This window comes from Aspergillus thermomutatus (assembly GCF_002237265.1).
Source record: "Aspergillus thermomutatus strain HMR AF 39 chromosome Unknown NODE_23, whole genome shotgun sequence".
Taxonomy (NCBI): Eukaryota; Fungi; Ascomycota; class Eurotiomycetes; order Eurotiales; family Aspergillaceae; genus Aspergillus; species Aspergillus thermomutatus.
Window position 1 is genome coordinate 1 of NW_020798071.1, and position 16126 is coordinate 16126.

The following is a 16126-nucleotide window of genomic DNA, read 5'->3' on the forward strand; positions in this document are numbered from 1 at the left end:
AAGATATATGGGAACAAAAAAGAGAAAAAAAGAAAGATTAATGAAAGAGTAAAAAGCAATATCAAAAAAAAAATGCTTAATATGGAGGCGGACGAAAGTAAACACCCCAAATAAATTTCGAGGAAAAACACCAACTAACGAAAAAAAAAAAAAAAAAAAAAAAATTAAATACCCAAAAATTAATAAAAAAATAATAAAAACCAAAAAAAAAAAAAAAAAAAAAAAAAAAAAGAGAAGGGCAATTAAGAGCCAGGTCAATAATTGTGACCGGCGTAAGTGGAAGCCCGGTGATGATACATGCTCCCGGCATACTCCGAGTGAGAGTCTTGATAGACGGTCGTTCGACGGTCCTCCTCGGGAAGAAGTTCTTTGACCTCCCAGGTATTGGGCTTAATACCCACCGAGAACTCGAGATCTTCTTTCGTGATGTAATCCCAGAACTACAAGATTAGTCAACATTGTTCCAAGTGGGAAAGGGAGAAAGGAACTTACCTTGTAGACCATCATGACGGCGAGCAGGTTACAGAACGTGGCGAAGAAGAGACCATCCAGGTAGTGCTGTACGTTGTCACAGATTGTATCGCTGAATCCGTACAAAAGCACCTGTCCACAGATGAAGACTATAACTCCAAAAGCGATGTGCCCCAGCGGCCAGCGGTCTTCAAGGGTATTCATTACCAAAAGGAGTTGCATGACGAGATAGATCGCGATGCTGATCGCATTGAGAATGTATAGCACCACGAACAAACCGATGGTGTTCGTAGGGCTCATGCCGCCCCAGGACTTAAAAGTCAACAGCGAGATCACAAATGAGACGACAAACATGACCGCGGATGTCACTCGTATGAGCCAGACTGACAGAAAAGTGCCATCTTCGTAGAGTTGAAAACCGACGAATCCATTGATGAGCAGACAGGTGCACAATGCGGAGGACAAGCCATTCTGCACAGCCACAAAGTAGGGGAAAGGACCACTTCGAGGGGGAACCACACCGGCATCGATGACTAATGAGCAGATAGTCAAAGCCATGTAGATGTAGAAGAATGTAATGATCTCTTTGCGGCCTGTCAGTTCCCAGAGTTAGCGTGACATTGAAGACCTCGATAAAGCATGCGGTTTCAAGCAGGAGTTTAAATATTGCGCCCAGAGAAAGGGGTCCAGATTGGCGACTCACCAACTGCGGTGAATTTGGATCTGACGTGCAGAATCATGATTACTGTCATTGCTAGAGCGATGATATGAACGAAGGACGCAGCGCCTTCAAAGATGATGGTGTTTGCCAATTCGATATTCCGCGCGTAGCAATTGGGAATGATACCAGTGGATCCTGATATCGAGGACGCAGGGCCCACCAACGAGCAAAGGGGGAGCGCTGCCTTTTGGCAGATCGAGTCGAAATCACCGAATCCCATTTTGATAGAACGGTTAGAGTCTAGAAATGAAAAAAAGACGAAGGTTTGGCGACTCTTTCGACAGTGTGTTGATATGGAAAAGAGCGGAGTTCAATGATTGTCTCCACAGCGATGGCTGGGACTTGGGAAATGCTGACGTTCAGACCCCCTTCTGTTTACAGCCTCAAGGCGATTTCAAGCGTCCAACGAGCGACCGTGAACCCCAGTCGGGATCATCAGGAGTTAGCGAAAGTCAGAACACTATGATGACTCTTGCTCGAGTCGTAGTTGGGCGACAACCAGACCCTCGACAGTGGGAAGAGGGGATTTCTTCCTGTTTCTGACTTTCTGTGTCCAGAGCTGCAATTATCACGGGGTACGCTAAGGCCAGATCGGGAATGGGCTGTTATGTTTTCTATTTCGGGAGTAGCGCATCTCCAGGTCGCTCCCGTTATGCCAAAAGTGGTTAGCTATATTTCTAAAATGAGCTTAAGGAAAGCTAGCTTTTTATAGCTAGTGCCCCCGAGACTCCGACAGTCCGACTCCAACGGTCCAGTCAAGACTCAAGACCCATCCCATCCAGATTCCCATCACTGCCCTGTCAACTTTCGATGGTAGGATAGTGGCTTATCCGCTACCAGAGGAAGCCACATAACCGTCATATGTTGCCATGGTAAGCCTCACCCCTCTAAACTCCGAACGGTAGGTGGACGCTTCAATGATTGAGGCTGTACAGACTCCAGAGTGGAAATTTGAGTTTTGAGACATCTGATCGATCTTGTCGCGTATCACCAGTTCAGCACCTTCTGGAATGGTAGACTGAAACGTCCAAACTAATTGATGGCCGCCTCATTGAGTCACAGGAGTTAGAGTTTGACTAGCCCAGGAACCAGGCTTCATATGGTCATCTCACTCGTGTGGGTGCTTTTACCAAATACCCTCTTTTCCATTATTATTATTTGGAAAAGTTGAATCCTGGAAGTATTTGATCGTACTATTATCGAGTCCCACAGCGGGATGAACCAGTTCCTCCAAATCATGAGTCCGCCGTGGTCAAACGGCTAGAGTCTCAGCGATTCCACTAAGAAGAATCTCCCCTCGAACTCCACCTCTAAGGACGAAGAAGAAGTTCAGGAACGCTTGAACTGCAAAGTTTGAAGATGCCCGAAAACCGGATCCCCACATCCCAATGTGAGGCTGTGAGCAAGCCATCGGGAATTCTGGACTCATGAATGATTAGTACAAAGTACATCGACTTGTCCCATTTGCCTTAAGACGGCAGCTCAATCAAACCCGAGTATGAAGAGGTACTTCCGATCCCCGTGGGAGACTTATTACGATCCTTGTTATTACTCCTTCCCTCTTCCCCCCAGTCTGGACTAACCGCTGTCCATAATACCACGGGCTATCTCGAACCCTTGTTCATAGTCATCCCTGCTAGGCAGAAGGCTTCAAATCAGATCCTTATTTTGTTAGGTAAAAAGGGCATGGCACCATACACTCTGAAACCTGTCGACTAGTTTTGCATCGTTAAGAGAAAGATGATCCATCCGTGATATTGACAAGCTTTCGGTTTCATCCTTGCATGTGAATGACGGGATGAATTATCTGGCCCTTCAATCATCCGATGTCCCAAACCCAAGCAATGCAGGCCCGCAGGAGAGTCCGATGAGCTCCAGATTGACTGTCAGGCAATTCTGGGCCGGAAGTTCTGACGGCACACGGCCGAACCCTGCCTAAGGCATGGAGAGTGGACTCCGTACGGAGTTGTAGATAAGTTCAATAGCACCAATGTACCATGTCTCACTGTCGTCTGGGTTCGTTGTGTGCGTCCTGCACAACGCAATGATTAGGTACGGCTTCTGAGAAGTTTCTTGACAACTGAGTCCTTCATCTTATTATCACTATTACCATCATTATTTCTGATGAAAATAACATGATTATTTTCTAGCATCCAAGTTTTCTTGGCCGTATGATATCCCCCTGCTCTCTCAGGCAGGCTGCCAGCAGCTCAAACCTTGGCAAGATTGAGGGCCAACGGCATTCTAGCAAGCCTTGGTGGCTTGCGTCAATCACATTCTCTTAACTGGGAGAAGCACGTAATCTTCAAGTTTTTGTTGTGGCTGTGGAAATATGGGACACCTTTCTTGGATATGATAGAGCGGAAAGGGGGATAGGACCTAGGCCTCATTATTATTATTATTATTGCCGCTTCGAACCTTCGTTATGCACACGAGTTCAAGACTCGGGTCCAAGAAAGAGAAATGACAAATCGAAGTACCATGGATTTGCTACGATTGTCTCTTCTTTGGGACGGTGCGTACCGCCAAACTTGCGCTTTTATTTCTACTATTAGGTTGCTGTTTAGTGCTCAGGTTTCAGAACGAGCTCCAAGGGTCCTTCATATGCTCATTTCTTCCTAATGAGATCATGACTCAACCCAGTCGTTACTTTCTCGAATGCATGGTTCCAAGAGCCAATCACTCAATAGTGATACGCGATCTAGACATATATCCTAGAAAGGTGGAAATGGCGTGCGCTAAAATGCTCGTCCTTCGGACTTCGAAGAGGAGAAACCTTTCAACACTCAGAATTGATACTCATTAATTGACACATGCATACAGAGTACATATGTCACACTTGCACGGTAAGTTCAAGCGTCTTAGACCCGATTTTGCGCCCCGATAATAGCTCAGATGGGGCTTTGACTCCGTATCATTTGATTTTTTCACCCATCTGCCCACCATCATGCACGATGGCTTAAACTGTGCCAAAAACAACAGTAGCATCTGATATTTCGGTATTTTCGGAATCCATTATCCACAGTTCCACATCGATATTTGATCGTCCTAATTGACCGGATGGATCCAGTTTTCTCTCATGGATCCGAGGCGAGGTGACAACCAAGCGTAATATTCCGCGTCAGTTGTTTTCAACACGAAACAGTCTACTAGGCTGTTAGCCTGTCAGTGTTCGAGATTCGACCCTCCTCTGAACTGGTGAATGGTATGCCTGGGAAATCCCGTGTCGGGGTCGGCAATGATGGGCGACTCATCCGCTAACATACTCCGGCCCTACTGCCAAATCCAATTGAATCTTTATCTTTCATGCCAACTCGGCATTATTCTGATCTCTATGACATCGTAATTGCGTATGCATGGAAGATCCCAGCTAGCGCCACGTGCGGGTGAAGCATCAACGGCTGCGAGGGACCGTGTCGATCTCCCATTCGAGCCGTTAACGACGAAGCAGTCATGAATCTCGGTGCCTTGATAAGCCTATTTCTACCAATACTCACTTAAGAATGCCCGAGGAACAGAGTCATGAGCTTCCACCTGATGTCTGTCTCTCTTGTGAGGCCCTGTACCGCTCCGATCAAGCCGACAACAGGCCGGGCCCGCATTCTGCGGCATGGGAGGGGACTTTCCAAACAGACCGACCACGATGCTACGCAATAAGATTGCATTGCCTTTATGTGTTGGATCCAGCTAGGCTGGTAAGAGGACGGTAGGCTTGGTAGCCTGGGAGGCTTTCCAGGGAGAAACCAGATTCGGCAGCTAAAAAGAAGGAGCCCGAGTGGTTCCTGGAGCTTTTGCCTGTTTTGTCAGTATCCTTTGAGCTTGACTCCTCTGGACCGTTTGGCATCTATATCTGCTTCTGTTATTATTTTACATTTTCCAATATTAGTTTATTTTATTTTTATTTTTTTCTAACTTTCATTTGCAATACATTCCCTTAGTCCTAGTGCCTAGCATTAGCAAGAGCATTATTATCACCTTTCATCTACGGAGTAAATTATTCGATATGAGTTTTCTTGCCTAACCCTGCTGCATCTGGCTTGTGATGGGCCCCAGTCAACAGATGCACCTGTAGCAAGACACGGCAAACATCGCCTTGCAACAGCCCACTACGAAAGGCGACATATATCTTCATCTTTTCCTCGCATCGTCCTTGGGTGCTACCGGTTGCTTCTTCGCATTTCTCTCCAGGTATCAACCACAATTCGCGAAACAATCTTCAATCCACTTTGGAGTCTTTCTTCATTGCTATATATCCCGCTGTATATTTGCTGCAGAATTGAACTCTTCACCTTCTGAAGCTTGAACAACTATCTTCGATCCTTTCCAAATTCCTTGTATTCGTTTCTTGTTGCATGCGGCCATAATGTGCAACTATTTCAAGAACTACTATATCTACAGCACTTGCCGCGAACCATCGCAACATTTCATCCGCACATCGGTCGACGGAGCTAAGGACAGCCGGTGTCCAGACAGTCCTCATGACAGATTCATTGTGGTCGTGGGGAAATGTCGCCTCTGTCGTTGAGCTTCTGTCAATTGCATGCTCGTGCATCCAGCTTTCGGCAGGAGATACGACCCGAGACTGCTAGACAGTCGTCCTGAAACGGCGCACCAATTGTATACTCTGTCTGGCGTTGCCCACCCTCTGTTGACGACGGCTTTTAAGAAAAAGAGCCTTGCGAGATGGAACAATATCGACGCGAGGTATTTCATCTTCCGAATATCTCAACGGTGTCTCGGAGAGTCGCGATAATGATTACGACCACTGTGCGATCTACTTCCAAGCGATCAGGGATGACCTCGATTCTCGGATGCCTTTTCCCGGTGCTATAAGTTCTTCTTGGTTTCGAGCAAATGGCAGATATGCGTGTAGAATTTGGAATTGTTTCGGCATGGAAAGGCGCTTGGAAATCTGTACACGGGGAGGAATTGGTTGGTGTTGGCGTTCTTGTCCTGTATACCGCGAATTTATTTCCTTGCATGATTTTCCCCATTTGGCCTTCTTTTTTTTTTTTTTATTCTCTCTTGTCTCTATACCTAGGTCTTTCCCCCCGCCCACTTCAACTTACTCCTCCTCGCTGGTTCCCTTGGATTGGAGTGACAACCACCAAAGCGAAAGCATCGATTACTACCATATCGCATACTAGATACTACCATACTTTACTGACCGTCTGCACCCGCTGCTCCGTCGTTTTTCTTGCTCTACAACACAGAGCACGGCCGGATTCACATGCCTGCAGTACGCGACATGCAGTTCTCTAGCAATCAATTGTGACACCTTTTGATTTCTTGGGCCTAATAAATCAAAGGGATAGGATCAGACAATCTGCGACGCGCAAATGATATTGGCAGGCAGTACAGCGAATTATGAGAGTCGTGGGCTAGCAGCTACTCCGTATCCGAAGATGATCAAACACGCCTTGGCCGTTAGGCGGGGGTCAGCCCCCAGACTTTTCCTTTTCTCAAAGTTTACTTTTTTTCGCCTGTGTCTTGTTTTCAAGGCCTTTTTTATTTTCTTTTTTCAAACATGCTTCTTTGTGCAATCCACCAAGCACTTTGAGTTGAACTTTGAGATGAGGAGGAGGGGACAATGCAACACGACAGAAAAAGAACAAAAGCCACGCACTGACAGACTTGGTTAATGCCTCCCTCGATTTTCAATTTCTTATCAGGGTGAATTAATTTCCATTTCGACCGTTGACGCAAAGGCCTGCATCACACCCCAGACGGTGCTTTGCCAAGCCCATATGCTGCTGCATCGACTGAGGACGAGATGAAGTATGCGCTTTTCTCTACTAAACGGCATCTCGCAGTCGGATTTGCATATCGCCCAGTGACAGTGACACTAAACCACTTGGATTAACACAGCCGTGCCCCTCCTTTCTTCTCGAGGTTAGAAAGCCTGAGTTAGTGCAGCAATAAGGACAATTCAACGTTGTCAACGCCGAAAACAGGCCTACACGACGAACTAGAAAATTGGCTGCCATTACTACTGGTCCCGGAGGTAGTAGGGAATTGGGGGTTCCCTCGCCCAACAGTGGCACGGCATTCGGCGAGCTTGCCGTTCTAAAGCGACCAGGGGTGATGGAATGTAATTATTGATAATAATATCAAGACTGACCGGGGCCCCCTGCTGCATTTCCCCCCCTGCTTCACTGGTTTTGCTCGATCCTCAAATCATCAAAAATATGCCCAGACTTCCCTTCATTGATCGGTGATTTGACAAGAAGTTCATTACCATAAACAGCCGACAGCCTTCGGTATGTCCGTTCCGTGTGGCTAGAACCAATGCTAGTTTTTACCTTATCTTCGTCCAGGCTAGCCTTTTTTTTCTGGGCCTCTCGAGTACCATGTGGAATAACGATGGAGTCATGACATTGTACGCTGCAGCCTTGACAGGCTTGGTTACACAACCGCCGTTTGGACTGCACTCGGACGCTTTCCCAGCGGCAGGTTACTGTACTCGACAGCCATTCGCATTCATCCAACTCATGATCACGACAGCACATGGCATGCACGCAGTTGGACTTGTGAGAGCATTCGATGGAAGGGTAGTCTAGATACACTCCGAAACACTGCGGCAAATGATACGATAATCAGGCCACGGAACGACGGAGTTTGAATGTGCTCAAGGGGCAACAAATCAGAAGCAGTTTCGGGTACGGATGGTATTATTGTGTTGAGGTGCTAAAAAAGTTTACAGGCCTTTTAGACTCGCTTAGCTTCTTCTGATGGATGCGTATTGCCAAATAAATGAATGGCGATTCAGGCGGATCTTACGCTCGGCCCGAGCATGCATAGTGGCATTATGGCATACATATCAGGTACTCCGTACTGGTGAGCGAGGGGTACATCTGCTGTACGACCCGAGCGCGCCACGGGAATATATAATGGTAGGGTTGTCAGGAATGAATCTACAACGGCAGCGTTGCCATCTGCGCTATCTGGAAGTTCTCTATTTCCACCCGGAATCTGAAGACTGTCGTTTATTGATTGATAGACCAGAAGAAATACGGGCTCAGGTCGATTTGCCTACGAAGACATGCATCCTTACGGAGGGCGGAGCCCAAAACGTCGACAACCAGTACTATCTTTCCCCTTCCGGAGGGCGGAGGGAAATCACAAGATTGATAATTTGGAATTCCATACTCCAGAGTCCAGAGTCCAGTCGGGTCTCCGTAGTGGTTCCTGACCCACTCGCGATCCTAGTGAACCAAACTTCATTACGGAGTACTCAGAGCAATCGGATCATAGCGCTGACTACATCTCCAGCTGTCCAGCGACATGACGAAGATCGACTGTCGCGTTCCCAGCACTGACATCATAGATATAGCCATGGCCTAGTTCTTCGCGCATATTCAACGTTGAGTACCAGTGGTGATAGCTACGAATACATGGTTTGCTAAATTGATGGGATCAGCGGTGGCTAGATGAGCGGAGCAACGCAGACGCAGACAGTATCTAGGTGATGTATATCGAAAACGTCATAGAAGGGTAAGACTGATTTCGTCACCTCCGTCTACTGAGATTCATGTTGTTCTGTATTGATATAGATATTGTGGTTGGTTGTCCAACGGGTAAAAAGGCTTAAGAGCATTTACCCGACGGCTGTAGAAATAGCCTACAGTGTAGGCTGGAGCTCTATCCAGGTGCCCTTCGCAGTTTACAGCCGTGAGATGGCTAAAGACAGAACAATGGTGTTGACGATGTCGTCACTCTGGATAAGGATTTTCATGTGATATGTGGCTAATACCCTGTTCTTGAAGTCGAATGGTTGAGTTGGGGCTATCTATTCGCTTAGAGTCAATGGGTTATCAAGTCGGATCTCGCTCAATTCGACTCTGCAGGTGCAGCTGAAATACTCCGTAGTGGGTACTGAGCTACTGACATGGTTATGGCTGTACGCCGTACAGAGTACGGTAGGTGGAAGGTGGACTCCTTAATCTTGATTTCCTAGAAAGTCACTCACTGCGTAGATAGCATCCGTACCTAGGCAAGTACTTTAAGGGAGTAGGGATAGGGATGCAGATACCACTCATCTCCACCGAGCCTGCAACGTCACCAAGGTACCTAACGGCTCGAAGACAACGAGGGACGCATTATTGCCGACGCCCTTGAGCTTGCAAGAGTCAACTCTAGAAAGGCGACAGCTGGGTTCGGCGCACGGACCATATGCAATGCAATATCGGGGGCAGCTTGCGAGCTCAGGGGTGGTCTGGACAAGATCCTTATATTGTGCTCATATATTAAGTATTGGAGTCCATGTATGGCGTGAAAAGTACAAATGTGAAGTGATACCAGTGCGTTGTTGATTGTGGAAATTAGTATCGTCTACTTCATATTGAATCCATTGTGTTGCATTTGTAAGACGGATTCTCGAGGTCTCCTCAGGCTCTGTATATATGGTTTCACAAGGGTGAGGAATGCTTCAGGCACTACGCGCCTGTGGTGGGCCTGGTGGCATTGCCAGAAGACCGTGGTTCATGTCATGATTAAATGTGAAGATGGCAGTAAGTAAAAATGATCGACTCACTAGGTAGCAAGCTGCCTGTGGAATTGCTTTCTGAGCTAGACTACATAAGTTAGTATCATCAGTGATTAGGTGGTAGTTGTGTCCACGTATTAGATAGATACTCCCTAACCGATGCTGTCTTTCTGACATGGAATTTTTCCGTCGAGAGACTAGTTCTCCCGCGACCGAGTCATGCCAGTATCTGCTAAATCATTTCATATTGGTCCTGTTCCTTAAGATCTGCTAGTTCGTCCCAGGAATGGCGGCTAACCGCGGTGTCGAATGCATCTGATTAAGGATACGGTAAGGACTGCCAGTTTGTTAACAGTCTGCCGCAAACATCGAATATCATCTGGACGAGTTTCAACCTATCCCAGTTGTCGTATTCAAGAGATTGACGAATGAATGGCGGCAAAGCATTCCGAAAAGTGATATCGACAATACCACGAACTAGGACAATCCCAGGTACTTCAAAATACTTCATTGACGGAACAGAAGACCGCGAAACAAGTGATCTACGCAGACTGACGGGATAGCATCCCAACTCTAGCTTAGGTTTCGGCCGATCATAGGCCAAGTATTCTCCGTGATTGGGGAGGTTCGCGTCAGCTGGACGAACAGCGGGTCTTGATTTATCAGTACGAAGTACGGAGTAGTAGAGGATTAACTGTCTACGGAGTGCTCCTTCGTCTTCTTCTTGCTTGAGAATGGTAGAATAGTGCCGTTTTAATTAGGCGAGTATGTCCTCAACTTGCATGGCCACTTAAGACACTCGTTATTGTGACTACTGTAACCATGATCCTTGTGCTATATACCCTGTAGGTACTTTATTCCCCGCACCTGTCCTCCTGTTTAATACCTGTCTTCAATTCATCCTCTGCTTGCTGCCTGGACCAGACGGTCTCGTCGGCAGACTGATATCCTAAAGCATGATTGGGCCACCTGAGCCGGAAAATACAGGCAGATTTCGAGGCTGGGATCGGGAGTTGACGTCTGAAGTCCTACATGATAGATGTAGGGTGGGTTTGAGTGCATATGTGCGTTGATGATCATGGGCCTTTATGGATTAAGCTGCATGGATTGATACATCATGGCGTTTTGACAAGGGACCTCTTGGTGTGATTCGTGTGCTTTTCAGAGGCCCATCTGAGCCATCACATCAGATCGTTACACATTGATATTACGGAGTATATCAGTGCTCATATTGACCCTTTGACATAATCATAGTCTCCTTAGATGCCGAAATTAGATTCGAGGATAATACCTCTGTATCGCGATCGATGCCATTCGTCGTAAATGCCGCGCCCCAGCAATAAGATCCCCCCTGCCTCTCCTTAAGACTTGGGCTTTGGATTTCGGACCATACAATACAGCTGCAGGAAACGTCAATATCGAGACTCTGATCAGCCCGCCTGGAAACAAACATACCATGCACTCATCCTCCCCATCCCTGCACGCCATCTCCTTGGCCATCTCGAACCCCATCCGCCGATAAATCTCCACGTTGGGCACATCCTTTGAGCTCTCCAGATAACACTTCACCCCTTCCTCGTCCGCTCGATCTGTGACAGCCTGAAACAACCTCTTCCCGACCCCCTTTCCCTGAGCCTCCGGAATGACCGCCACAATATTACAGAAATAGTACCCTCGCGGATCGTCCCAGATCTGACTCTGCGCCTCCCGTTGACGATCCTTCCAGATCCAATAGCGGCGCGTGTTGAGCCCGCCCCGGCCCATGTGGCGCACATTATTCAGGAACTGCCGGAACGATAGCAGCCAGCCCTGCGCCCAGCTGGACCAGCTTTCAGGCTCTGAGGCGGGATGGGGCGGGAGCCAGCATGAGACACCGAGCACGCGAGAGGGGGTGTCGTTTCCATCGCTCTTCCCTGGTGAAGGGATCTCTCTGGCGACTTGGAAGATGGCGTTGTCGATGCCCCAGCGGCATCGTGCTTCAAGAGAACCATAATTCCTTTGTTTATTGAACTATGTGGTAAATCTCAGATGACGGGGACGCAGGTCGGTGTCGACTCGACCGCGCCATGGGACACAGCACATGTTAGCTTGTTTGATTAACAGGATTTCGACCTGGCAGCAAATCTCAATAGTGCCTTCTGCGTACTCCGTTACCATGCTACATACCTTGGCTGGATTGAAAACCCATTTGAAATAGGGATCGTCGGCAAACGCTTGCTGGATCACCTCGATCGCTGCGGGGATATCCGCCTCGGTGAGGTTGACCACCTCGATGGCCATTCTGAAGCTTGTTGATAAGATGTGTTTACGCAGTTATGGGTTCTGCAATCAGTCTCGGTTGTGCCGCGATAAGACCTTGAGAAGCACGTGGAATCGTGAAGCGCTCGAAGCTCTGAACTTTCGGTGAAGCACACAAGTCTGCTGCGATATCCGCTGCTTCGCGATTCTTATTGAATCCGATATGGATATTCGCTGCTGACTTGGAGAATGAAAGATGTATTGTCGAATTATAGATGAGCAGATGATGAAGTTTAAATCTCCGACGGTCCATCAATTAACGGAAATGCCCTTCCAGTGGATTAGGCCCTGCTAGGCAGTTCCACGCGGCACCCAAGATCAACATCTCCACATGGACTATCGAGCAACCCCATCAACCATGGATGGCATCGAGTGTCGCTTATCACTCATCAGCTGACAGATGCCAGCTGACTATGTTTTTGGCCTTTTATGCAATCCCCAATGATTCAAAGTTGAACGTCACTCTATAGCAATCATAATTAGAAATTTATACTAATCTGTATACATATCTATGTATCGTTCTATAGTTTCTTCTCACGACCCAGTTCCTTCAGCCTGAACATGCTATCCTGATAACTGGTGGCGAGCAACACCCCTTCTGGACTCCACAAGTAGCTCTCATGGACAGCTCTGTTTTCTCCCGACGTAGGCGTCCAGCCTTCCTGGATAAACCATTTCCTGGGCAAACTTGTTCCATCCTCCTCCTTCACTACATCCCAGTCAATCATCCTCAGCGCTTCACCATGGTGGTGAAACACCACCGTCAGCGTTAAACTGGCCATTGCAGACCAGGTCTTGTGGCCCAACGCACGTGGTATCAATAAGAGTGAGTTCTTGTCGCTCGCATACATATGCGCACAGGCATAGAGGTTATCGAACTCGCCAGTGCTGTCTCTGGCTTTGAGGTCTTGCTTGCTCAACGCAACATCTGGGTCCTGCGGTGAACCCTTGAGAGCGTAAAGCGTCAACTGGCGATACTTTTCCGGACTCTGCTTCACCTCCTCGGTGGCATTGTAGCTCGTCATATCCACCTTCCTCACATCAAGCCCCGGAAAGTCTGGCTCAGCAATATCCCCCCGCTGAACCTGTTCAATCCACCAGTCCGCATCCACGCTAGGACTAGGCATATGATCCTCTGGCCTTTTCCCGGCAAGAAGCGACCTGAAGCGCTCCTGTGCCGGGGCCAGCTGATGGTGGAACGTCTGCTGCCCCTCGTCGCGCTTGAACGAGCACAAACACGAGAAGCAGATTTTGCCTTCCTGCCGTGCGTCGACGGCGCGCGTACAGTACATGCCCCCGTCGCGTATGTGGCGAACTGTATACACGTACGGGACGTCCAGGAGGCCTGGTAGAATGAACGAGCCCGTCATGTCCTGGTTGTTCATTTCAATCAGGTATTGATGACGAGTGTGCCGAGGAAGGCAGACTTACGTGTATTACAAACCCTTTGTCGACGGTCTTCGACGCTGCATATGCGGACTGAGCGTAGACGTGGCCGCCAAATGCCCTTTCGCCCATGCCAGGGGGGTATGGTGCCGCGAGAGATTGGAACCGCTCGACCTTCTCTGGTGCGTCCGGAGTGCTGCCGGGCGAGCCGAGACGTTTGAGGCCCATTAAGTCGACGAAGGAGGTGCGAAAAGGCAGTTCTCCTGAATCGTCGGGCCGATCGTCTTGCGAAGTCATGATGATGCTGTGCGATGAATGTAGGTTGGTTTTTCGTTCATGGAGCACAAGAGCAGGGTCAGATCTGGATCAAGTATCTTGCAAGCAGGGTATCATTTTCCGGCAAGAAGTACTGCACCCGAGCACACTAGCCGTTCGACATAATTATGTAGTTCGTAGAGCGATAGCTCGATCAGATTCAGATGATCATCCCAGCCGATACATGAACCTCGGCTGATCGGGAAGAAGCGATGCACTTAACATGCCAACGCGGCATCCTCCATCAGAATCAACATAGAAGAGAGGAAAAATACAAGACAGACAATTGCTTTGTTTTATAAGCTCTGAGCAAGTGTGCTCTCCCGTTCGTGGTACTTTAAGCTGGGTCCAGAAGTGCTATTGATCGGAGGTATGCTGGTCACGTGGGAAAGCTACAATGAGCAAAGTGCTCAGCGTTGAGCTAAAAATGAGATAAAAAAAACTTCCAACTCAAAAAATGAATTCAATCTCTATGCGCCTGCAATGTTGGTATGATAGTACAGATAGACCCAGTCCCATAAATGATACAATGATATCGCAATGCCAGCATTCAAATTCCAGAAAAACCACCGTACTCGACGTCAATGCCCCCCTGCCCCATCTCAACGGCCCATGATAGTGGTACACATTCAAATCGAGTCGGCGAGCTTGCGAGCATTGGTCCATTCAACCTTTCCCTCCACGTCCTTGATCTCCTCGAGCTTGTCGCCCAACTTCACGACTGAGAATCGGATCATACGCGGGTCGAGACTGAGGGTTCTGCGTACGGCGGACTGAACAGGGCCTGAAGCATCGAAGCGCATGATGAAGTGGTGGCCGTCGGTGTATCGAGCTTGGTGTTTGGTGGTGGGTTTGGGCAGTCGGAAGGTGCCCCAGTTTGTGTATCCGCGGACTACGCCGCCTGATCGGAGGACTTGAATGCCGGCATTACGAGCGATCCTGTTCATCATTAGCTTGGAGTCTGTACCCTGTCCGAAGAAGCATTCGAATATAGAAAAGAATGATAGATGTGTCATTTCGAAAGAAAGGGTGGGGTGGGATGCGAGACATACTCCCGAACCTCGTTGAGACTGCCCGGACGGACCTGAGGACATTAGTTCGATGCCGAAGATATGTTTGAAAAAAGGCGACCAGGAATATACTCACAACGGCAATCAATTCATACAACATCGCATCGACGGGGTTAGTGTGGACGACGCTTCGGGGATGAAGGGCGTTTGACGGATGAGATTTTCGGGAGCGGTCACCACCTAACTACTTTTCCCTTCCGGCGCTGCGGACAACAAGATGGCCGTTTCCTTATCAGCTGGTCTTGGCATCGCCTATCAGTTCGGAAAGCTAGTTCACAGCTCCATTTAATCGCGATTTCTCCTCCGCGGGTTCATCATTATCTATTTCCATCTTCCTCCCAACTCTCCTTCTCCTTGCAATTGTCCCTCTTTCCTCTAATTTTCAGCTTCTAAAACAAAATGTCTACCGTCGCCAGATCCCTCCGCCCTTTCGCTTCTCGCGTCCTTTCTCAAAAGGCCCCTCTGACCTCCAGCGTCCGAAGGGCCTCGCCCGCTCTGGGTTTCCCGCGGGGAAGTGTCAGGAGCTTCTCTCAGAGCCCATTCTGTAAGAAATCATTCAGTTCAGCGTTCATGAAGCCATTGAGATGCTATTCTCAAGACAAAGCATTATATTAATGTCTATAATGCTACGCAGTGGAAGTCAAGAAGTACACCGAGTCTCACGAGTGGATTGAGCTGGCCGAAGACGGCAAGACAGGTGAGTCCTTTGCTTCTGTCGCATCACAACGACCTCAATCTCTCGCTCTACAGCTACTAACAGTCCAATCCCTCTCCAGCCAAGATCGGCATCACAGAGTACGCCGCCAAGTCCCTTGGTGATGTCGTGTATGTAGAGCTTCCCACCGCCGACCTTGAGGTCAGCGCCGGCGAGGCCGTGGGTGCCGTCGAGTCGGTCAAGTCCGCCTCGGACGTCCTGTCTCCCGTCTCTGGAAAGGTTGTGCAGGGGAACAGCATTCTCGAGGACAATGCCAAGTTCATCAATCAGAGCCCGGAGGGTGAAGCCTGGATCGCTGAGATCGAGGTCAGTGACGTTGCCGAGCTGGACGGTCTGCTCGATGAGGTCGCCTACAAGGAGAGTATTGACGAAGACCACTAATTGAAATAATGATGGTTGAATGATTATTGCTCGTGAAGGAATTGGCTTATGGTATAAATTTTTATACGGTCTATTTAGACGTCAAAGGATGGCTAAGTTGTACGGATTGACGGATATTATGTGTGACATCATTGTTGAGCCGCCAGCGGCCGGTCTTTATTCAACAAGAAGGCCTCTTACTACAAACGAAACATGTTCTTCAAATCTTGGTATATCGATATGAAGCATGTCTGACATTTTTGATATTATTATAGTCTATGTAGAGTCTCAAACTTGGATATATT

General features: G+C 48.2%; 5 protein-coding genes across 5 annotated transcripts; 1 reads left to right on the forward strand and 4 right to left on the reverse strand.

The window, feature by feature from the left end:
- Nucleotides 1-254: 254 nt before the first annotated feature.
- CHS7 (chitin synthase export chaperone) lies at nucleotides 255-1412 on the reverse strand (the record flags this gene model as incomplete). The annotated part of the gene is made up of 3 exons (XM_026753696.1): nucleotides 255-440; nucleotides 493-1064; nucleotides 1175-1412. 3 exons carry the CDS (start codon nucleotides 1410-1412, stop codon nucleotides 255-257), a joined length of 996 nt encoding a protein of 331 aa, XP_026617405.1.
- A 9626-nt stretch (nucleotides 1413-11038) lies between these two features.
- On the reverse strand, nucleotides 11039-11957 carry CDV56_101841 (GNAT family N-acetyltransferase; the record flags this gene model as incomplete). Its single annotated transcript, XM_026755460.1, has 3 exons — nucleotides 11039-11077; nucleotides 11133-11687; nucleotides 11844-11957. The coding sequence occupies 3 exons, from the start codon at nucleotides 11955-11957 to the stop codon at nucleotides 11039-11041; spliced, it is 708 nt and encodes a 235-aa protein (XP_026617406.1).
- Nucleotides 11958-12496: 539 nt separating this feature from the next.
- On the reverse strand, nucleotides 12497-13658 carry CDV56_102041 (acyl-CoA thioesterase; the record flags this gene model as incomplete). Its single annotated transcript, XM_026755660.1, has 2 exons — nucleotides 12497-13348; nucleotides 13407-13658. The coding sequence occupies 2 exons, from the start codon at nucleotides 13656-13658 to the stop codon at nucleotides 12497-12499; spliced, it is 1104 nt and encodes a 367-aa protein (XP_026617407.1).
- Nucleotides 13659-14305: 647 nt separating this feature from the next.
- CDV56_102299 (mitochondrial 37S ribosomal protein bS6m) lies at nucleotides 14306-14846 on the reverse strand (the record flags this gene model as incomplete). The annotated part of the gene is made up of 3 exons (XM_026755918.1): nucleotides 14306-14615; nucleotides 14729-14760; nucleotides 14823-14846. 3 exons carry the CDS (start codon nucleotides 14844-14846, stop codon nucleotides 14306-14308), a joined length of 366 nt encoding a protein of 121 aa, XP_026617408.1.
- A 299-nt stretch (nucleotides 14847-15145) lies between these two features.
- On the forward strand, nucleotides 15146-15842 carry CDV56_102401 (glycine decarboxylase subunit H; the record flags this gene model as incomplete). The annotated part of the gene is made up of 3 exons (XM_026756020.1): nucleotides 15146-15290; nucleotides 15381-15443; nucleotides 15523-15842. 3 exons carry the CDS (start codon nucleotides 15146-15148, stop codon nucleotides 15840-15842), a joined length of 528 nt encoding a protein of 175 aa, XP_026617409.1.
- Between the last annotated feature and the right edge of the window lie 284 nt (nucleotides 15843-16126).